Below are 20,889 nucleotides of genomic sequence, written 5' to 3'. Positions count from 1 at the left end.
AGGATTGTGTCTCAGTAAGATAATTGTAAATTTTTGTTTATAAATTTTAGGAGAGTGAGTATGATGTTATAAGGTAATTGAATATTATAATGATTTGAAATTATGTTAGTAATAATGAAAGAATAAGATCATGTAAGATTTTGACTGAAAGAAGGTCATTATCAAGACTTTACAAAGTAATAAAAGCAAAACAAAACTATTAAGGTATAGTCCTTTTAATTAAAATTTGTAAAGTTAAAGTTAAAATTGTTACTGTGTGATGCTATATTTTCTAAAAGGTAATAATAAAATTGACTAGTTGGTGGCAATAAATAAATAGGAAAAGAGTATGGTGTAAGGATGTTGGAGATATTATATACAAACTCTTTAGCGTTACACTTTCATGTCTTATACGAAGTTAGGGTTAAATTATAAGTTTAGTTGGATGGTTAGTCTATTTTTTTTTTTTTTTTTTACAAAATATAGGAAAAATAATTTTAAAAATTTTAAAATTTGATTTGTGGAGGAAGGAAACGTGGTCAAAGTTAGTGTATTTATTTATTTATGATTTGTTTTTCTAATATAGTAATGAAATATATATGGGACAAAGAATTTGTTATTGAATATCTTACCAAAAAAGAAAAAAGAAAAAAAAGAAAAAGGTATTTGTATTTCTTTTTCCACTGCTTGCTCTGCTCCAATGGCAGAAAGAAAGAAAACAATTCACTTTCCTTTCTCTCTCTAAAACCACACTCTATGTTCTCTCTCTCATGCTATGAAAGCTAAAGCTCTGCATCCACCATTTCTTACACTTTAAACCCTTTTATTTCTCTCTCTATCTCTCTTTTGCATTTTGGTTAATTCTTTTTCTTCTTCTACTTCTTCAGTGTAGCACCTATTAGTCTTCTTCTTCTTCTTCTTCTTCTTCACATTGTGTATCTTGTTCATACTTTTGACTTCATATTCTTCAACCAACTTCTCGAACCCATATCCAATTTTTTTGGGTTTTTAAGTTCTGGGTTCCTCTAATTCCTTTCCATTTCCTTTCCCTTCTCTTCAATGGAGAAGAAACCCAGCTTCTTCTCTGCTCTGAAAGAGGAGGTTATTCGTGGCTTGTCTCCCTCGCGTTCTCGTGCTAAAAGTCCGGCGAGAACTGCTTCCCCTTTTTCCATTTTGTTGCGTAGAAAGAAGAATCAGTATGTTGCTCATGCTGGGATTCCACAGCAGTTCATTGCGCGATCCGGCAGTTTCCGGCCTGTTGGGGAGGCTCTTACACCGCTGGTGGAGGGTCCTGATCCGGACGGATGTGAAATCGGGGATTCGAAGAGGATTAGTTCGGGGTTAGGGCAGTGGATGAAAGGCCAACTCTCTCGAACTCCTTCTATTGCTTCTTCTGTGGCGACTAAGAGGTCTGATTTGAGGCTTTTGCTTGGTGTTATGGGTGCTCCTCTTGCTCCTGTGCATGTTAGCACCTCCGATCCTCTGCCCCACCTCAGTATAAAAGATACCCCCATTGTCAGTCTCTCTCTCTTTCTCTTCATTTCTCACTTGTGTTATTCTGAAACCTTCTTGTTTTTTCCGTTTTCTTTTCTTTTCTCACAAGTACACCTTCAATGGATACTAAATTTTATCTTTGTGACTTTAATTTGTCTGGCCCATGTATTAATTTTTTTTCCTTCCTTACGCTTCAATGAAGTATTTGCTAGGAGACCCTCTTATCTCTTTTTGAAGTTAAATGGCATGGCTATTGGCTTGCAATGGGAAATGGAACGGATCTTTAACTTGTGTTTCAGATGGTTTTAGTTGAATTAGTCTTGAGATCTGCTTCTTTTTGTTCAAACAGGGATTGAATATGAATGCTTGGTTCAGTAAAATTGAATATGAATGTTTGTACTTAGAGAACTAAAGGCAGTTAAGTGGGCTGATCTTTTGTGGTTTGTTATAATTTTCAGGAAACTTCATCAGCTCAATACATATTGCAACAATACACAGCGGCATCTGGTGGGCAGAAGCTTCAAAACTCCATCAGAAATGCATATGCAATGGGGAAGCTTAGGATGGTAGCTGCTGAGTTTGAAACTGCAACGAAGGTGATGAAGAGCAGAAATCCATCCACTCGAGCCGAGTCTGGTGGCTTTGTGCTCTGGCAGATGAATCCAGATATGTGGTATGTTGAGCTTGCAGTTGGAGGCAGTAAAGTTCATGCTGGGTGCAATGGAAAGCTCGTTTGGAGGCATACGCCCTGGCTTGGTGCTCACACTGCAAAAGGACCGGTTCGACCTTTGCGTCGTGCACTTCAGGTAAGATTTTGGTGTACCAAACTTTCCATTCTACTTTGAGACATGATCACATTTCATTTTTCTGACATCTGTATGTCTTTGCAGGGTCTTGATCCTAGAACAATAGTGAGAATGTTTGCAGATGCAAGATGCATAGGAGAGAAGAAAATCAATGGTGAGGATTGCTTCATCCTTAAGCTCTGTGCTGATCCTCAAACACTGAAGTCTAGAAGCGAAGGACCGGCAGAGATTATAAGGCATGTGTTGTTTGGCTACTTCAGCCAGAAAACAGGATTGTTGGTGTACATGGAAGATTCTCATCTAACCCGAATTCAATCCAACGGTGGAGATGCAGTTTACTGGGAAACCACAATCAATTCATTCCTCGACGATTACAGGCCTGTTGAAGGTATCATGATCGCACACTCTGGCCGTTCTGTGGTCACACTCTTCAGATTTGGTGAAATGGCTATGAGTCATACCAAAACAAAGATGGAAGAAGCGTGGACCATTGAAGAGGTTGCGTTCAATGTCCCCGGCCTATCAATGGACTGTTTCATTCCCCCAGCTGACTTGAGATCATGTTCAATCAGTGAAACAAGTGAGCTACCTCAGGATGAAAGGTCCAAAAGTGCAATTGCGTTAGCGGCATACAGAGCTAAAGTTGCTGCATTGGAAAAGCCCGACGACGACTGTATGGATAACATGACATGGAAATCAGATTTCTAACCGCGATGAGGATGCATTTAGAACAGTTGTTTATACTCAAAGGTGATTTCTTAATTTTAGGAAGCTTATAGGGTAGGGAGTTTTATAGATAATTACAATGGTCATGTAATGCCTCTGTTAATCTGTAAATAGAGATAAATATTCTCGGGCTTCAAACAAGCCTGAATGAATCTTTATACTCAGTAGCAGAATCCAACTATGGAGTTGGAGCTCGGGTTTCCAGTTAGGGATGGAGCGAATGGAGGTCCATTTTTTTCGGTTCACATTCGATGCAAGTTAGGAAGGAGGTGAAGGCTCTGTAAGACATAACAACCTTTACCCTTCTTTAATCTTTACTAATTTTTCTTTCTTAAATGAAATACTATTGATGGTGGTAATGTTTAGGAAACATCCACTTACACGGTTAAGATCGAATGGTAACTATCGATCAACCAAGTCCCATTACTTCTGTTCGTGATGATTAGTTGGTAGCCTTGCTTCATTAGTGAAAAGTGAAAAAGTAGGATTATTGTGGTGGAATTTGAAGACATTTCTGGCTGTAAAAGAGTATGTATTGTATATCACCATGTCAAGGATATTGAATGGCATTGACAGAGACTTATTGGAAAAGGTCATGAAGAAGAAGAAGAAGGTGGAGGGCCATTCTATGTTTTTATTAACATTTCTGAGATTTCTTTTTCTCTTTCTCTCTCTCTTTTTTTTTTTTGGGTGTTATTATTGTAATGATTTGTTAAGGTGGGGAGCAGAGTGAGGCAGCTTTAAAGAGGCAAAGTCTGTTAATTTGATGCTCCTTGTAATTTGACCTTCTAATGTTCAAGATGCTTTGTTAGTGTTTGGAATGTCAGTGTTTCTCCCCTTTTTCTTCTTTTTAACTCTTTACACCCTACTTTTGTTGTGTAAAGCTGTAAACTTCTCCTTCAAACTACCCCTCATTCAATGTCTTTTTTTTTTCTTTCAAGAAAGAAACAAATCTACAACCCAATTTTTCATTCCAAGTTTATCAACGCTCGTCGTTTAACCAAAACAATCCTCACAAAATACAAGTTCTTTAGATGTCTACTAGAAGAAGTCAAATGAATTTTGATTCAGTAAAACATATTAAAACAATCACATGGGAATGAAACTTGGCTCGTTCTTCCAAAAAAGCTCTTTGGAAATGTTTAACCACCATCATTGCAGGTTGCACGAGTTTAAAGTTTAGACTCTTCTTTCTTCTTTCTTCTTTCTTCTTCTCCTAAATACATAGGATTACCTGTAAAATATTAGGATCTACGTATTCATAATAGCTTATGCACACCATTCTAATAATACCTCACATTCAAACTATTGCTTTTCTCAAACCATATCATAAATGTGTCAACAATGATTTCAATAACTTCACACTTTAAACTTCTTGTTGTTTATTCTATTTTGTTTCTCCATTTTTCCTTTTACAAAATTACGGAAATGCTAGTTTCATTCAACACGTCCATCAAAATTTAATGCACGTTAGAGAGATTAGTTTTTAACATAATTTTCCTCCAAATGTATCTTGTAGATAAGTATTTTTTTAGCACAAAGATTTGAGCATTCGACCTCAAAAGAATAACAAATAAAGTAATGGTTAGAATAATATTTTGATTTATGTATAAGGTTTTATTTAATTTTAATCAAACTACTTCCAAAACATTCAAATCAGTTCCTAATTTAGTTTATTACTATTTGCTTAGGAAAAAAAAAAAGTCTTCTCTCTTCAAATTATTTTGGAAACATACTTATTTTTGTCTTTTCTTCCCTTCATATTTTTATTATTATTTAACCAATTTCAATAAAAGAAAATAAAAATACTTAAAATATGGACATTAAAAATACATTGACTAAAATATAATAAAATTTAAACTAATGTATATCAACCAAAATGGTCATATTTAGTGATTTACAAATAATGATAAATAAATATTATATGAAGTATTTTTGAAAATTTTAATATTTTTTTTCATAGTCATTAGTCATTAGTCATACCTTTAATTCCTAATGATTTTTTTAAATTTTTTTTCTTTTGGGAATTCTCCAACCTAGAAATCATTCTCCATACATATTATAATTTATATCTTTGACAGAATATTTTTTTAGTCTACTATAATCTCATTATTTCAACACTTCATACAAATAATAATAAGAAGAATTTTTTTTTATTTTCCTCATAGAACATCTAAATTGAAAAGTTGTTGGCAATTATGTTTTAATTTTGACAATGAAATTGAATGGTCTAAAAACAAAAAAAGTATAGGATAGATCAATGGATGTGACTTTGCATATAGGTTTATTTATGACTTCCACCAAATTAATTCCAATAATGAAAAAATCATTAATAGTAAAAAGAAAATAGAGGGACCATTCCTATTTATCAATTACTTCATTCAGAAGCCTTTTGTCTTTTCTAAAATATAACAAAATACAAAAGTTCTAAAAGCATATTTAAGAAAAATACAACATTCTCAAATATCCAAACAAAAATAAACTAAAATATTGGAATACATTTTCAAATAATCTCATGACAATTAGAATATGAAATTTTATAATAATTTTTCAAAAGAAAAATTTGTCAAAATAACAAATTTTATGTTTGTATCAGTGACATGGATAGATAGTGATAAAAGTCTATCAGTTTCTATCATTAACATAATCCAAAATTTTACTATAGCTTGTAAATATTTTAGTTTAAAATGCAACTTTTCGAAAAATAAATATTTTTCATATATCCTAAATCCTTATAAATCTCTTGAAAATATTTGTGATTCTAGAGCTTAATTAGACGGCTTAATATCCATAATACAATATACAACTAGAAAAATCATTATCAAACAAAAACCACGCCAAACTTAAAAAGTGACGTTAAACCTTCATTTAGTACGATGTAAATCACTGGTGTATTCAAAAGAGAAACGAATATTAATATTCTAGGAATTGAACGAATTCAACTAAAGTGAAACGAGTGGAACTTTCAACGTACATCTTGATCAAAGAATATATACACGTTTAAGTTAAGTGAGCTATGTTGAAGCTACCAAATTTTACGTAAAAAGAACTCATCAGATATATATATATATTAAAAGAAAGAGTAGGGAGGGGGGAGGAGCCCTAAAAAGAGGGTATGTGTCTCTAAGCTTTGTATAGGGGAAATGTCGGCAAAAGGAAGGTTCTTCCAAGGTGGTGCGTGGGAATGGGTGTGGGAGTGGGACTTCATCACCTAAAAAACGATGCACATTTATGAATGCTATGTGTTCTTACCAATGCCATGCCATTCTTAATTCTATAAATATGTATTGCTCACCATATTTGTTTCTTTATTTAATTCTCAGCTTTCAAAAGTGGGTGTCTCCTCCCACACCTTATTGTATATACCCTACTCCCAATAAATGGAATTTCTCCTCCAAATTCTTTTCTTTTTATCCTTTTATTTATCTAACCAATATACTTTACTACATTTGTTGTATCTACTATTAGTTGTATCTATCCATGTTTGTTTGCTTCACCTTTCAATCACCACAGATTTAGAGAGATTTTAAAATGAAAGAAATTTCTCAATTGTATATCATTTTGTTTGAGATGAGTAAATTCTTATCCCGAGTTTAGATAACCAATTCGAGTGTAGCTTTAATGGTTTGATGGTATACAATTTTGTTTTATCTTAAAAGTTTGGTGTATCTACGACACATCTACCTACTTGTAATAAATGTTTGAAAAGGTTCATTTTTTTTCTTCATTAGTCCATCCATACAAGCTTCGATTATAGAAATTCATTTGGATGTAGGTAGGTTGGGTTAATGACTTCCAACGCAAATGGGTATGTTACATGTGTTTTACCCTCCTCCTCCTCCCCATTTTATTTTGATAACCAAGAGGGCTTAATTCAACGAAAGGTCTAAACCTAGATAATATTACTCATTCTTACGATTGTTTGGACTCTACACATAGGAATTTATTGATATTTTCGATTAAACCCTCTTGTTGGCATTCCTAATTATGGAGTTTTAACCCTTCTTAGTAAAGAGTCAAAGAAAATTTCGAGTTATGAATCGGGAATAAAATCAATGGGCGATGCTTAGGTACAATTTAGTCTCACATCTTGATGTGATCTCAACTTCTATATAGAAACACCTATTTTCTTCTTTTCCATATTAGACTCATAGTTAAAGTAACCAAAAATTAGAAAAATTAGAAGAAGAATTTCACATGTGAATTCAAAAATCAAAATTTACTATCTATCGAGATCCATTAATCATTGATATACATTATATATCAACAACCTTTGCTAATGAGGACCAACCGCCCTAATTGTATTTTCATGTTCTTGTCCATGAACAAGTCAATCGATTCGAACACCTCCGTTTTTTAAAATTTGAGATTAGAGATAAACATTCAAAAATATTCTCGAACATATTTGAAAAAATGAGCAATAAGGACACCAACTACCTAATCGACTGACTTCTGTCCAACTTTTTACTTTCATGAATAAGCACTCTTACTGAAATCACAAAATGTTCTTTATTAGAATGAAAGGTGAAATGGAACACAAAAATAAAAAGAATCATTTGCAAATTTAGTAATGATAGATCTCAAAAATGGTAACCAAACAGTAAGATTAGCAGTTCATAAGAGATCATCCAACCTTTGTGATATAGTCAAATAGTATCTTTTCCTGTGGCATACTTCTGATTATGACACAAATATGATTATTAAGACAAAGCACTTGCATTCCCATAGTTACATATTCCAAACCCAACATATATCAAATCAAATTCATACATACATTTCATTCATCATTTAACACATAGCTGTCTATCATATCATACCAGAAATCCTGTCACAATAATTCAACTCTTAATACTCTAAAGAAAAGGACATTATTGATAATATATATTTGAAGTGTATTGTTAATTTTGATAACTATAATGTTTGCATGAGAAAAATTGCCATCAGGATATCACTGCCTGAATACTAGAATAATAATTGACATACATGGGTCAATATCCCTCTATCATTAAAGCTTAATATGCAAGCTTGGTAATAGGATATATACACCCATGATATACCTTACACAAAAGAAACATAATCATTAAAAACTATAATATTCCCAACATTATATGTAACATTTCTACAAAGTAAATAGGCTGTCAAAAGAAATCAAATAAAATAACTAGGCTGTCAATTGTCAAAAGAAATGAAAAAAATATAGGATGTCTACAAAAAGAAGAAGCCTACTACAGCTGAACAAAAGCAAGAACTTATACTAGAGATTCAAAACCTATGATATATGAAGTATATCGAAATAGATATACTTTTAAAAGTTTAACAGATAAGAATTCAAACCACAGATGTGATACTCATTGTCTCTTGGGTCATTAAAATCAAATATTTCACGAATGGCCCAATGAAATGGCCTTCCCCATCTCCTATTACCCAAGCAACATTGCATCGGAGAAGATATTCATTTCTTAGACTACGAAGTTTGACAGATTAAGCTAAAGTTAAATAATGGAAAAAAAAAAAAAAAAACCAATTTCTCAGCCAAAACTAGTCCTAGAAAACTCATCCCAAAAAATCTACATTTCGTGGTGTACATTAGCAAAAATTTACATCTGGGCTACAAAAATTGAAGATGTAACCTTCAAAGGGTTTGATGCAGTTCTTTTACAAGTGCTGCTTAAAGTTATCTACTACATGTTTATTGCCTACCCTCAAATATTCAGCATCCAGAAGAGAGAATTATGTTAAAGTACTATTTTTGGTTTTTGTATTTTCAGGTTAGTATCTATTACCATTCTCTTCAAAAACTGAGAATATGTGTACACTGTCCTTTCTTGCATGAAAATTATTATCGTTATTTAATCTATTTTGATAGAAATTAATTTTGAGGGACTAAATTTATGATTAACTGGAAGGATAAGACTAAAATACAAAGACCAAAATGATATTTCAACTAAAAAATTATCAGGATGTGCAAACCAAAATGATATTTCAACTAAAAAATTATCAGGATGTGCAAAACTAAGGAACAAAATAGTAGGATGGGAGAGGAAGATAGGTGTTTGATTTCGAAATACTGCTGTGTTGGTTTGTCTTCATTTACTCGTAAAACGGAACATATTAGTAACTGGTGAGTCACAAACAAATTAGAATTACCAGCTCACCTGTGAAACCTAGTATGTTGTGATGGTCATAGTGCAAGTTTTACATGAGCTCAATAGCTATATCGAGTATAAAAGCTACTTGAGTACAACCGGAAAAGGTTGCTGTTCATACAATTATGTGGTTTGATTACCTCTGAAACTTCGAGCACTGAGAGTGTTGGCTTAGATAAAATCATTACAGGCTTTTAGAGATTGGACAACAATATTGCCAGCTCTTCATCAGATACTTTAACTTCAATGCAAGCCCCCACTGAAGCAGCAAGCCTTGCAGCTAATTGATGCTTGCACTACCAAAGAAATAAAAGAAAGAAGCAGGAAATAAAGACGGTTGAGAAGTGGAAGGGGATTAAGGTTCTCATCAAGCTTCAACTCATTTTCATTACATATTAATAAGAACTGGTGCTTACACAAAGTTGTTCTCCTCTGTTCACAATGTCATAGAAGAAGGAATAACAGGCACAAAAGTTTTCTGGGAAACAGAGATACTCCTCTTTCCTTCGAGATTCTCCCACAACCTAACATTGTAAGAAAACTGAACTCATCTTCCAAGCTATCCTCGAGTTTAAAAGTGCTTAAGCTGTTACATATTCTAAATTAACGATTTCCATTGTCTTCAGTCCAGCAACAAAAAACTTCTTATTTCGAGAAAGTTTTGTTAAGAACAAGTAGGAAGGAAAAAATATACCATAATCTTTTGTACTCATTCCCAATGCTTCCCTTGATTGCGAGCTTGGAAATTAGCAAAAAAAACCGAACAAGTGACTATCGATATTAACTAGAGAGGAAAATATATTATAGAAATTCAAAGTAGAACAAAGGATTTCTTTCGCCCAAGAGGAAGTAAAGTACGTGTATCAACGAATTTCTTTTTTCTTTTTGTTAATATTTGTCATTATCCAAATTAACTTGCACATCTCAATTAGTTTCATAGGACAATTGTTTGATCCATCAACATTTGGTTGCTAAGAAAACTCACAAGATACCAAATCTTAGTTAAATGGTCATCATGACTTGAACTCATCCTATTTTTAAGTCCTGTAATATTTAGATTGGTTCTTATTAACTAGAAGTTCAACTAATGGCGGCTAGAGCAGCCCTCCAGGTTTTCTCAAAACTGATCCATTTATGTTAAAAGAGAACATATTAGCTCTTGGTTTGGCTAAGGTTGATTTGTGTGATGAACCATACTTGAGTCATGATGTGGATTCCACTTGGAGCAATCTATCTTGTTATGAGCGGAAATAAATGACTTTTTTTTTTTTCTTTTTCAAATATGAAACAGAGAGAAAAAATTTCATATTGACAAGTGCAACTCTTATACCATATTAACCCAAGACTAACTCCAAAAGCTCGAGCAAATAGACTACAGTATTTAATCTTATATTCATATTCTTAAGATTAACTTCCTAGGTCTGGTGGTACATATCACATGGAATCAAACCAACGAACTCCACCTCCTCCTAACATTTAGTTTCGCGCTATTTTTAATATGTATAGGAAAGATTCTTAACCCTAGGGGTAAATCTTCCTATATATCTAGGGAGATGGAGAAGAAACATGGCTTAATTCTCCGTGCCATTCCATATCATGAGACTTTAAACAGAACAGAAGTACGTTCTATTTTAGGATACTCTCAGCAAACCCCCAAACAGAATCTTCATTTTGCCAAACCTAAAATCAATTTGAATATTTCAACTAAAAAAAAAAAAATAACAATAACAATAACAATAACAATAATAGAAATTGACCTGAAAGATAGATCGTGTGCTTGGGTGGCCTGAAATTTTCTTGACCCCTCTTTGATCAACAATTCGAGTAGCTCGCTCGAAGTTCTTGCCAAACAAGAAATGCAAGCTGGAGCAACATCAAGGTTGCATAAACATTACATACACAAAGAAGATGAAGAAAAAGTAGTGGAAATGGAAAGAACCGAGAATACTCACATTGAAAGCTGATCATCAGTCACTACGAAAATCGGTTCCAACTTCTTTCAGTAAAGATTCGAAAAGAAAAAAACAAGCTAAGTAGAAAGAAAGAAAGAAAGAACCTAATCGAGTGGACTCGATCTGCTTCCACACAGCTTCAGCTACCACAATACTCGCACTCATTCCCACCCAAATTCTTCTTCTTTCTCCCAATTAACAACAATTTTTTTTCCTTTTTCACATACCCATTTCTTAAATTTTGTATCTTTTTCAAATCTTTCATCAAATTATTCAAAATAATTTACATTTCGATTTTTTAATTTCTTAAATTTATCTTTCTTACCTAAAAAAAACTTATGCTTTTGTTATTTAATTTATTAGAATATTATGTTTTATTTATTTTAATATATTTTTTTCAATATCTATATTTCGTCTCAATGTTTACTTTTTTTTTTCTCTCGCTAAAATAGCTTTAACGAAGTATGAAAATTATGATCCAAATCGAAAAATTATTTTAATTCAATTTTAATCTATATTCTTTCCTTTTGTTATTCAATTTTAGTTTCCATAATTTAAAAGTTATAAGTTTAGTCCTTAATCTTCAATGAATTGAAAGTAAAAACTAAAATTAAACTATAAGATTAAAATGGTATTTTTATTCAAAATTTTGTATCACAGAAAAGTATTGTTTATTTTAAGACTAAAAGAGTATAAATGAGTTGTTTTTTTTAATAAAAAAAACTCATTTCATTTAATATGTAATCAATTTTGGACATTTTTTTAAAGCAAAATCATATTTTAAATCAATTAGATTTATTCAATCTTTGAACATGAAATGATTTTAAATAATTTGAATTGAGAAAATGAGATTTAAACTCTATCAAATATAGACTTAATTTAACAATAACTTAGATATAATTTAATACAAGAAATAAGGTTTAGTTAATTTCAACGTGTCATTTACGTATTGGTTAGGAAAACATTGAAAATGTGTACAAGAATGCACACGATAATTACCACTTTTAAAAGGACCGTTGGGACTTATTAAAGAGCCGTTCTTCTAAGGCATAACGGCTATTTCCATTTTCAAAAACCGACTCTCTCTCTCATTGATTCAAAGGAAAATTCCAACGCAAGAAAGAAAATCAATTCGACATTTCTCTCAAAAACACTATAGAAACTCTCGCAAAAACATCTTTGGTTTCAAATCTGTTTGATTTCTGAAAGCTTGATCGTCTTCAACCTGCATTTTTTCTGAGAAGATTAGCCATGGATTCAGCTTGCTTGAACTTGGATTCTGTTCCAATAACGGAAACTCACAGTAGCGAATTCATTGCTGTCGATTCACAGAGCAAGAAGGACGACTCTGGCGAGCCCGTTTCTGCAATCTCGAAAAGTGGAAGGGTAAATCTTCTTCTCTTAATCTGCGTTTGTACAATTTCCGTTTCTTGATTTGAATTCCTTTTTTTTTTTATAAATTCTGTTTTTTTTTTCTTGTAATTGAATGCTATCTGGAATTGAAAAGTGGAACTGTGGAAGTATTCATTGAACTATTTTGAAACAATGGTGAATGCTTTTTTACTTTGATTTTAGAATCCATTTTTTACTTGTGTAGAACTGAATCAGTATTTTTAACCCTAATTATTCAAGTTATTGATCCATTTTCTTTCTGTTCAATTATATGAGACTAGACTCTTTCTGAATCTCCACTCCATGATTGTTATTGTTTTGATTTGAAATCTTTGTTGTGTGTGTTAACCTTTTATTTTCTTCATACACTGATCACAGAGTAAGCTTTTGAAAGAGACAAGCCAATCAGCAATGCACGGTCTTAACAAATTTACATCACAAATCAAGAAGCCTCCTCGCAGGAAGGTTTCCCCTATCAAATGGTTCCCTCGCAAGAACATGGACTCTTACTTGAAGAGAAAAATTAAAATGCTGCAGGTTTAGTATGTTTATCCCTTCTGCATTAACATTACAATGCACGTTATCTTTCTCATCCAACTAAACTAAAAATCTACGTTGGAATCCCTTGATTTTGACTAAGTTGTTGTATTCGTATTTGTCATGTTTAAGTTATTTATGATTTTGAGCTTAGGCTTTAGAGAAATGCGACTCACTAGCCCTAAGTTTTTTCTGCTTTTGTAATATAAGTTATTTTCCCTAATAATAAATTATTCTCCATTTTTGCGTGGATATAGAATTATTTTAGTGAACGAACCACACAAACCTCCTAGATATTCTAGTTCAAGCTTTTCTTATTTTCTTTGTTTGTTGTGGTTTCATGACAATCTATATGTACGGCAGGAAGTAGATGGTCTGAATTTAACATTAGATGAGACTTTAGGTGATTCTAATCTACATTACTCCAGAGTATTGAAAGAAAAGATGGCGGTAAGAGAGGCAGCACATAAAGCAATGAAAGCTCGGAAAGCAGCCTTGGTCGAAGCCTCTTGGTGTCGAATACTTCGAGCAGCTAGGTATTTTCTATATTTTTTTTCGTTGTCCTGTGGATGATTGTTGAACTTGTTTGATTTCTGATCTTTTTTAATTATTATTTGCTATCTAGAATTCAATGTAAAGAAGCTGAAGAGAAAATGTACGAAGCTGAGAAAGCTGCAGCCGAAGCTTTTGAAGCAGCAGCCGCTATGGGAGTGATCATGTATGATACACCCAATTGTCCACAGAAGACATACAAAATGGAAACTTCATCTTCTTGTGGTGGTGGTGGTTCTACAACTCACACCATTACAACATCTTTTGAGACAGAATTTGAGGTTGATAAGGAAGTGGCTGCAGCAGTAAAAACAGCATTGGTTAGGCTTGCGAGTTGCTCTTCTTTACGAGAAGATGACTTTAAGGAACTCCTACGAAAAATCTCTCAGAACCCCGAGTGTGATACTAATGTAGCCCCATTAGAGATTTCTTCTGAATGTGAACCAGAGGATGGCTCAGAACTTGATCAAGCGCCTCCAAAGTCTGATTTCAGCTCTCACATTTTGGATTGCAAGATGCTGGATTTACGTATGAGACAGACAACTTCTGAGAAGGAGACCAAGATTGAGGACTTAATGCATGAAAGGCTTAGGCGTTTGAAAGAAGATGAACTTTCCTCTCTTGCCACCATAGTTGCAACTTGTGGTTTAAATGCTGCCTTGGCTGAGGTAGAAAACGGGAAGGTTCATGATGCAAATTCCTCTGCAGTTCCGTCCTTTGTTTCATCTCTTAACCTTCCTCGGAGAATGTCTTCTGCCACTAATTTGCACAGTGGAAGGAAGCAAGTTGAGTCAGAACTTCCCAGCCTAGATAAATTCTTGGTAAAGCACGTAACTAAATTGGAAAGAGAAGTGCTTGAAGCAAAGAACAGCAGAAAGAACAAAGAAAAGGAATTGGCCTTGGATACTTCGAAAACGACAACTATTGAAGAGAAAGTTGCTCCCAGCTTGGAAACTATGCAGACAAAGCCACCTTCTTCAGAGCTTGTGAAGGAAGGTAAAGAGACTAAATGGGAAGGGGGAGAAGAAAAGACCCGCAGAAAGAAGTTACAATCAAGACAAACATTTGTTAGTCATAAAGAAGTTGTGTCCGCATTTCCTAGTCTAGACAAGTATCTTGTGAAACATGTCTCACGTCTTGAGAAAGAAGTACAAGAAGCGAAAAACAGACAAAAAGTCGAGCCACCACCGCCTGCTTCAGAAGAATTATTGAGGGAAACAAAGGGAAAGGAAAATGTTAATATGCCAAGGAACATGGAAGACAGCCTAGATAAGATCTTAGTGAAGCCAGTGCACAGGTTGGAAAGGGAAAAAATGATGGCTGTGTTAGCTGAAAGTAACTATAATAACCAAAGACAAAATAAGAAGCAGTTGGATAACCATACATCAGACTGCCAAAGCTTGGATGAAATTTTAGTAAAGCATGTCTCAAGACTGGAGAAAGAGAAAATGAGAAGCAAACTAGAGAACAATCTAAAGAGAAGTGAAAAAAAATTCCATTCAGTGGTGAATGGAGAAGGAGATGGTGGGGGTTTAGGTGAGATTCTGGTTAAACACAAATCAAGACTCGAGAGAGAAAAGCTGATGTGTTCACAGGAGTCAGAAAATGAGAACAGAAGCTTTCGAACACGGCGTGAAGCTAGGGAGAAAGACGATCTACAATCAGCCTGGGGGGGCTTAAGTTTGGGAGACTCCATGAGACCTCATCTCTCCAAACTTGAAAGAGACAAGGTACATAACATACATATGTGATTTGATTTCAATACACAATCTTATGCTATATATAAGGAAGTTGTTTTTTGTATGGTTATTGTTTTTTTCATTTTATGTGTAGGCTGCCTGGATCAAAGCTGAAGAGGAAGAAAGGAAGCAAATTCTGAGTGAAGTGTAAGCTTTTCCTCCACTGGAGGAAGTGTAATATATAATTGTATATTATGCGCTTGCCTTATACAAATCAACTGTTCTTTTAGATTTTGCCTTAAATCACTGACAGTAAACCTGAATGATATCGTCAATTTCTAGTCTGAAGTTGCAATGGCCACCACTGCCTGCTTTCTTTGAAATGCAAAATTCTACTACACCCAACCATTTCAAATTTTGTTTTTTCTTGCCTTGTCTTCTTATAAGTCTCTAAACTAAGGGAAAAGTAGTGTTTAAAACATGTTTTTGTTAATGAAATTTGATGATTTTGGTGAAAATAAATACAGTTTTTAGAAACTAAAAAACCAACAAACGTAGAAAATTAGTTATTAGTAAGTGTGTAACCTAAGGAAGGATGAACAAGTAAATAAATTAAACAAAAACAATGCAATAGGAAGGATGAACAAGTAAATAAATTAAACAAAAACAATGCAATATTCAAACACAAGAAACCATTGTTATTTTATGAAAAACATAAAATAACCCTTTGCACTAAGTTCGTTTGGTGTCTAAAAAAATGTTGGAAGTTGTTAATTAACGACATACGTTGCAAGAGAAATAAGAAACAACTTTGTTTGTTCGCCATTGTCAGAGGACCTATGCTGAGAGGGAGTGTTTACAGTGCGGATAGCAATAAAAACAGCAAGGGTAAGAAATTACAAAAAAAAAAAAAAAAAACAACAAATTCTCTTTTGTTTTAAAAACTTCTCAAACTACATTCGACTTGTTTGAATTGGTTTTCTAATTATTTATAGGAAAAAATTGTTTATATACTTTTCACGACCCAAGATGAAGAGTTCATAGGTTCAATAAACAATTTTTAAGTCAAATTTTGTTAAATAAAATTCATTACTATTTCGAACATTTAAGAAGAAAACTAGGCACAACCGCACAATGAACGTAGTTAAGCAAGACTAGTCAATAAGCCCACCTACATTCACAGTGAAAGTACGTAATTAACAAGATCTACAAACAACTAAACAATAGAACATGGGATCACAAACCTATTCTAATTAAACTTTCTCTAACTCATTGTTATGTTTGTCTAACTGGTCTTTCAAATCCTTCTTCCATCCTTCAATGAGTTTCTCCTGTTTCTTGATTATTTCATTTTTTACCTTTAATTCCTCCTCAATGGCAGATATCTCCTGATGGGAAGAAGAAACACAAATATTACATAAAAGCATATCTACATTTATCATAAAAGCGAGTCCCTCTTTGAATGGAAAAGAAGTGTTTACCTTTCTTAGTGTTTCCACTTTGGTTGGTTGATCCTCACGCTGTAAACCAATGAAATACAATTGAAGCTTTTTAGCTGCTTCCATGAAATCCCTAGCATGTCTCTCCACGTCAACTGAAGCAAATAATAAAACATGGTGTCATTTTTCTTCACTCTTTAGAAACACCTAACCACAGACATATCGTTCAATGCCCCAGTTTCCCTCAATCCGACATCGAGTCACAAGTGAGTAGCAAATTGAAGGCATGCATGGCTAGCTGTTTGGTTCATCAACATTTTAGGTAGGCGTAAACAACTCAACTTCAATAGCAAACACTTTCAAATTTATCAAAAAACTCCATTTTACAACTCTAAGCCCCAAATACAAACTTACTAACTGCAACATATTAACTCCACTTAGTGGGTCAAACGGCTCGTCACTTCCACTCCACATATTTCAGTACAACAAATGAGTGGAAATTACAATCCACATAATTTTAATGCAACAAAATCAATGACTAGAGAGATCAGTCAGGCATTTAATCAAAATTTAGCAGCAGATCCCTCCATTAATGAAATGGAACATGATGAAATCATTTTCATGCAGAACCATTGACATGAAAGTTGATTTACAGATTGTCATGCTGGAGGAGAGCAGATGAACTAGTTGAATGAAACAATACTAAGAGATAGCTTCCTTAGCTTATTACAGCTGTCTGTGCAGAGCAAGCAGTGAACTTGCAAAGGAAACAGAAAGTCCACAAGATAGTACTAGAATTATGAAGAAACTGGAAGGCACATTAAGATAATCTCTTCCAGCTTAGTGTAATCTAAATCTGGAATAAAAATATTTTAAGAGCAAACGAACTAGTTCAGGAAACTAAAACATATTTATTACATGAGAATTACCCTCCAGCAAGTTACTCCACACTCAGACACAATGTCGAGCTAGACAGAAAATGAAGAAATTTTTCGAAAGAGCAAATTAACTGTTGTCTGACCGCCCAGCAAATAGATCACTTCCTGTATCCATTGATAGGTGCAAGCCTTTTTCCCTTTTTTTAAACAAACAAGCCATATGCTACCAAAACGATGAAGGCGAGAAGGCATCATCAGGTATTCATCTGCCCACTTGGTATAACACTAAGATCAGGATTGTAGTTGTACGTAAGTTTTTCCAAACAGATGAAACCGAAACGACCCAGACAGGCAGACAACTTAAAACATCCAATCACCGGGGAATGTGTTTTTGTATTGGGTCTGGGAACTGTGCTTGATGCTGCAAGGTAGGACTCGATCGTATGCAACCAATTGTGTGGTTGCATTATCGTTTCCAATACAAGGCAAAGGACAACAATAGTTGACTATTTTAGAATTGATCTGTAGGCTGGTAGTTTCAACATGGTTAAAGTTCTGGGGACAAAAGGTAGTATAGGCCTCCTTTGGCTCTCCTTCAATAAGAAAGAAACTCAAGAATAGACTTGAGGGCCATTTGACCCATAGATTTGGCATCTTATACCTACAAATATTAAGCCAAACTAAGTGGAGGATTTAAGATGCTAGTTTGGAGTGAAGGTGCACGCTTACCCCACCTGCCCCAGAAACCTCAAGATTGACAAATCTTCAAACTACAGCTAAACACTGGTTCAGCATTTTCCTCAGCCCAACCCACCCCCTGTCTTTAAAGTAAACTATGGTCAATGAACTGTCACTCTTTGCATCAATTTATTGTTTTCTGCACCTACAAGTTCTCTGCTAAATAAACAAAACAAAACAAAATCTACTAATTTCTCTTCATCTTAATTTAAAATGGTTCAATTCAACAACCATTATGCAACACATTTTTTTTCTAGTCAATAATAAGAAATTGTTAAACCATCGTGAATAGTAAATAAAATAACAACAAAAACAAAGAGCTCGCATTATGAAGACCCCTAGTGACCAAAACTTTAGATTAACATTCATGACAAATTGTTATGAAGCACTATTGCACCCTAAAGAACAAAAAGAATAAAAGGAAAAAAAAACTTCTTATTCCATTGAAGAGATCCTATAATATGGAAAAATGTGGTGGGGAAGAGATACAGTTATTCATAAAGCTAACCACCTAAACAGTACTTTACACTGTGCTTTCAGAATCTAATTACACTTGAGAATCAAAGGGGAGGGTTCAGTTACTGACCTTGATGAGAAGGGTGAGGAGAACGGTCTATTGCCTGTAGTTCTCTTGCAGGCAAGCACGGAAGCAGAGCAGCTTCCAAGGCCATCACATATGCAATCATATCTTCTCTTGGAGACTGTGATGATTGCAATTGTGGATCAAGCGAATGTTGTTGGTCGATTGGTTGTCGTTCAGCCATATCCTTTGACAAAATCAAAACTCCATTTCAATTCTTGGACAAGTTTACTTATAGAAAAACATAAAGCAATTCTATAGGCGTGAGGGATGTACTTATTTAAATTCCCATCAACATATGAGCAACAAACGGAACCAAAATAATATATATATTGCAACTACATGAACATAATGGCATGAAAAGGAGTCAAGAATCATTAACATGTACATCCTATGGCACAATAATGGCACATAAAATTAAATAAAAATAATTGAAACTTAAAGCCGGAAGCTTGAAAACTGCCATTTTCATCCAATAGTGAGCAGTAGTAATTCTAACCTGAGCATAAAGACTTCCCCTAATTGTGTTGTATCCTAGATTTTAAAAATTGACATATCGTTGTGTTTGTACCATGTCATATTTGTGTCTCGTATCCATATCAATGCTTCTTAGTTCCAAATAGTCATATACTTTTGTTCGACAAAATCAACTAAAAGAATACAAAATACTAGTCGATTCTCAAATCACATAAAACTTATTTTCTAGTAGGAAAACATTTACAACATCATAAGCAGATTCAATAAACTCAAATGGTACAAAACAAATTTTCAAACACCCAAAACACATTTTCAACCATTTATCAAATCAAAACAGTCAAGACATACATTTACATTGTGGAATGGGTGTGGAAACCACTTCCATCAACAACCCTATAATTCTCAATCCAAAAATCCACTTCCATGATCAAACATCATGCTTTATTGTTAAAAATTAGTTCAACAACCTTAATCGAAACCCGATATGTTTTTCAATCGAAATAGTATTGTCCAAAATCTACCATTACCCTTAATTAATCACTCTGAATTAACCCAAAACTACAACCAACAAACTGTCACAAGTCAAAGACGGATCTAAGACACACTAATCAAGTCCTAACTATTCCAAAACACGTCCAACCTTGCTGAACCTTGATCTAATACCCAAAAAATTTACCTAAACGCACACACACAAAAAAAAAAAAAAAAAAAAAGAGTTTCAAGAGCTGAGAATAACAATTTAAACACTCAACTCCATTTCGAAAAGGAAAATAAAGCAATAAACTGATTTGAAGCCAATCGAAATGTAGGTAACAGTCGAAAGCTTACCCACAAGCCAAAAACGTTGCTGCAAGACACACCCAGTCGTGAAAAAACGTGATGCAGAACTTGTAGTGTGAAATGGAGAAGAAACGATGATATGCAACTTGTTCGAACTGAGTGTTCAGGTCGCAAGGTAGCTCCACCGTCAAAGGTGGAGCAAGAGGTCGTCGGTTTGCTTCTCGAGGAACTGTTGATCGGACGGCGGACGCAAAGGAAAGGAAGAGAAGGAGACGGAGCGTCTACTACCGACGCCTTCCTTCACTTCTCCGCTCCTTTTTTCCTCCAATTTTATTATTATCATTTTCTTTCCTCACGGTTCGATCACGTGACCAACTTATTTACAAATTACCAATTTTCTCATTTAAAATAATTTACTTTATTTATTTCACGTCCAACGTGGTAACATTTATACATACCTCAATTGAGCTTTACTCCGAATTTAGGCTCGATAACAATAAAAAGGTTGAATTGATCCATTTGTAGTTGTAACAACATAGATAGTTGTAGTGGTAGCTATAGATTTAGATGTAAAACTATAACAAGTTAACATGACAAAAGATAATCAAATAAGGCATATTTCTTTTTTATTTTTGATGATCTATATATATTTTCATTGGAGTAAATATAGCTTTAATATTAATTATAGACATAAACTTAATAACTAATTAAGAAGTTATGAATACAACAAGTTC

The 20,889-nt window shown here is 33.8% G+C and overlaps 4 protein-coding genes across 6 annotated transcripts; 2 read left to right on the top strand and 2 right to left on the bottom strand.

Annotated features, from left to right (window-relative positions):
* Nucleotides 1-667: 667 nt before the first annotated feature.
* On the top strand, nucleotides 668-3,852 carry LOC101209895. Its single transcript, XM_004152217.3, has 3 exons — nucleotides 668-1,494; nucleotides 1,932-2,279; nucleotides 2,364-3,852. The coding sequence occupies exons 1-3, from the start codon at nucleotides 1,039-1,041 to the stop codon at nucleotides 2,985-2,987; spliced, it is 1,428 nt and encodes a 475-aa protein (XP_004152265.1). The 5' UTR covers nucleotides 668-1,038; the 3' UTR covers nucleotides 2,988-3,852.
* Nucleotides 3,853-9,038: 5,186 nt separating this feature from the next.
* LOC101210144 (zinc finger SWIM domain-containing protein 7) lies at nucleotides 9,039-11,372 on the bottom strand. 2 transcript variants are annotated; one of them, XM_011654617.2, is made up of 6 exons: nucleotides 11,208-11,372; nucleotides 11,104-11,125; nucleotides 10,909-11,014; nucleotides 9,846-9,889; nucleotides 9,568-9,675; nucleotides 9,039-9,447 (listed from the first exon to the last, which is right to left on the bottom strand). In XM_011654617.2, the coding sequence occupies exons 1-5, from the start codon at nucleotides 11,266-11,268 to the stop codon at nucleotides 9,588-9,590; spliced, it is 321 nt and encodes a 106-aa protein (XP_011652919.1). In that variant the 5' UTR covers nucleotides 11,269-11,372; the 3' UTR covers nucleotides 9,039-9,447; nucleotides 9,568-9,587. The 2 variants fall into 2 exon arrangements, with proteins under 2 accessions (XP_011652919.1, XP_004152266.1); XM_004152218.3 differs by lacking the exon at nucleotides 9,846-9,889 and having other exon boundaries at nucleotides 11,208-11,359.
* Nucleotides 11,373-12,159: 787 nt separating this feature from the next.
* On the top strand, nucleotides 12,160-15,661 carry LOC101216997. Of its 2 annotated transcripts, XM_004152325.3 has the most exons (5): nucleotides 12,160-12,489; nucleotides 12,874-13,032; nucleotides 13,396-13,568; nucleotides 13,658-15,314; nucleotides 15,418-15,661. In XM_004152325.3, exons 1-5 carry the CDS (start codon nucleotides 12,355-12,357, stop codon nucleotides 15,472-15,474), a joined length of 2,181 nt encoding a protein of 726 aa, XP_004152373.2. In that variant the 5' UTR covers nucleotides 12,160-12,354; the 3' UTR covers nucleotides 15,475-15,661. The 2 variants fall into 2 exon arrangements, with proteins under 2 accessions (XP_004152373.2, XP_031739910.1); XM_031884050.1 differs by lacking the exon at nucleotides 12,160-12,489 and having other exon boundaries at nucleotides 12,895-13,032; nucleotides 13,461-13,568.
* Nucleotides 15,662-16,306: 645 nt separating this feature from the next.
* Nucleotides 16,307-20,514, bottom strand: LOC101210394 (mediator of RNA polymerase II transcription subunit 28). The gene is made up of 4 exons (XM_004152219.3): nucleotides 20,204-20,514; nucleotides 18,905-19,085; nucleotides 16,745-16,857; nucleotides 16,307-16,651 (listed from the first exon to the last, which is right to left on the bottom strand). Exons 2-4 carry the CDS (start codon nucleotides 19,080-19,082, stop codon nucleotides 16,517-16,519), a joined length of 426 nt encoding a protein of 141 aa, XP_004152267.1. The 5' UTR covers nucleotides 19,083-19,085; nucleotides 20,204-20,514; the 3' UTR covers nucleotides 16,307-16,516.
* Between the last annotated feature and the right edge of the window lie 375 nt (nucleotides 20,515-20,889).

Source organism: Cucumis sativus, chromosome 4 (genome assembly GCF_000004075.3).
Source record: "Cucumis sativus cultivar 9930 chromosome 4, Cucumber_9930_V3, whole genome shotgun sequence".
Taxonomy (NCBI): domain Eukaryota; kingdom Viridiplantae; phylum Streptophyta; class Magnoliopsida; order Cucurbitales; family Cucurbitaceae; genus Cucumis; species Cucumis sativus.
This window is presented reverse-complemented; position numbering and strand designations above follow the sequence as displayed.

Coding starts and splice junctions, on each gene's coding strand:
- LOC101209895 (XM_004152217.3), top strand. CDS start 1,039: ATGGAGAAGAAACCCAGCTTCTTCTCTGCTCTGAAAGAGGAGGTTATT. Junction 1,495..1,931: donor GTATAAAAGATACCCCCATT/GTCAGTCTCTCT, acceptor TATAATTTTCAG/GAAACTTCATCAGCTCAATA. Junction 2,280..2,363: donor CTTTGCGTCGTGCACTTCAG/GTAAGATTTTGG, acceptor ATGTCTTTGCAG/GGTCTTGATCCTAGAACAAT.
- LOC101210144 (XM_004152218.3), bottom strand. CDS start 11,268: ATGAGTGCGAGTATTGTGGTAGCTGAAGCTGTGTGGAAGCAGATCGAG. Junction 11,015..11,103: donor ACTGATGATCAGCTTTCAAT/GTGAGTATTCTC, acceptor ATGTTGCTCCAG/CTTGCATTTCTTGTTTGGCA. Junction 9,448..9,567: donor ACAGAGGAGAACAACTTTGT/GTAAGCACCAGT, acceptor TTTCTTTGGTAG/TGCAAGCATCAATTAGCTGC.
- LOC101216997 (XM_004152325.3), top strand. CDS start 12,355: ATGGATTCAGCTTGCTTGAACTTGGATTCTGTTCCAATAACGGAAACT. Junction 13,033..13,395: donor GAAAAATTAAAATGCTGCAG/GTTTAGTATGTT, acceptor TATGTACGGCAG/GAAGTAGATGGTCTGAATTT. Junction 15,315..15,417: donor CCAAACTTGAAAGAGACAAG/GTACATAACATA, acceptor TTTTATGTGTAG/GCTGCCTGGATCAAAGCTGA.
- LOC101210394 (XM_004152219.3), bottom strand. CDS start 19,082: ATGGCTGAACGACAACCAATCGACCAACAACATTCGCTTGATCCACAA. Junction 16,858..18,904: donor TCCTCACCCTTCTCATCAAG/GTCAGTAACTGA, acceptor TATTTGCTTCAG/TTGACGTGGAGAGACATGCT. Junction 16,652..16,744: donor AAGTGGAAACACTAAGAAAG/GTAAACACTTCT, acceptor TCTTCCCATCAG/GAGATATCTGCCATTGAGGA.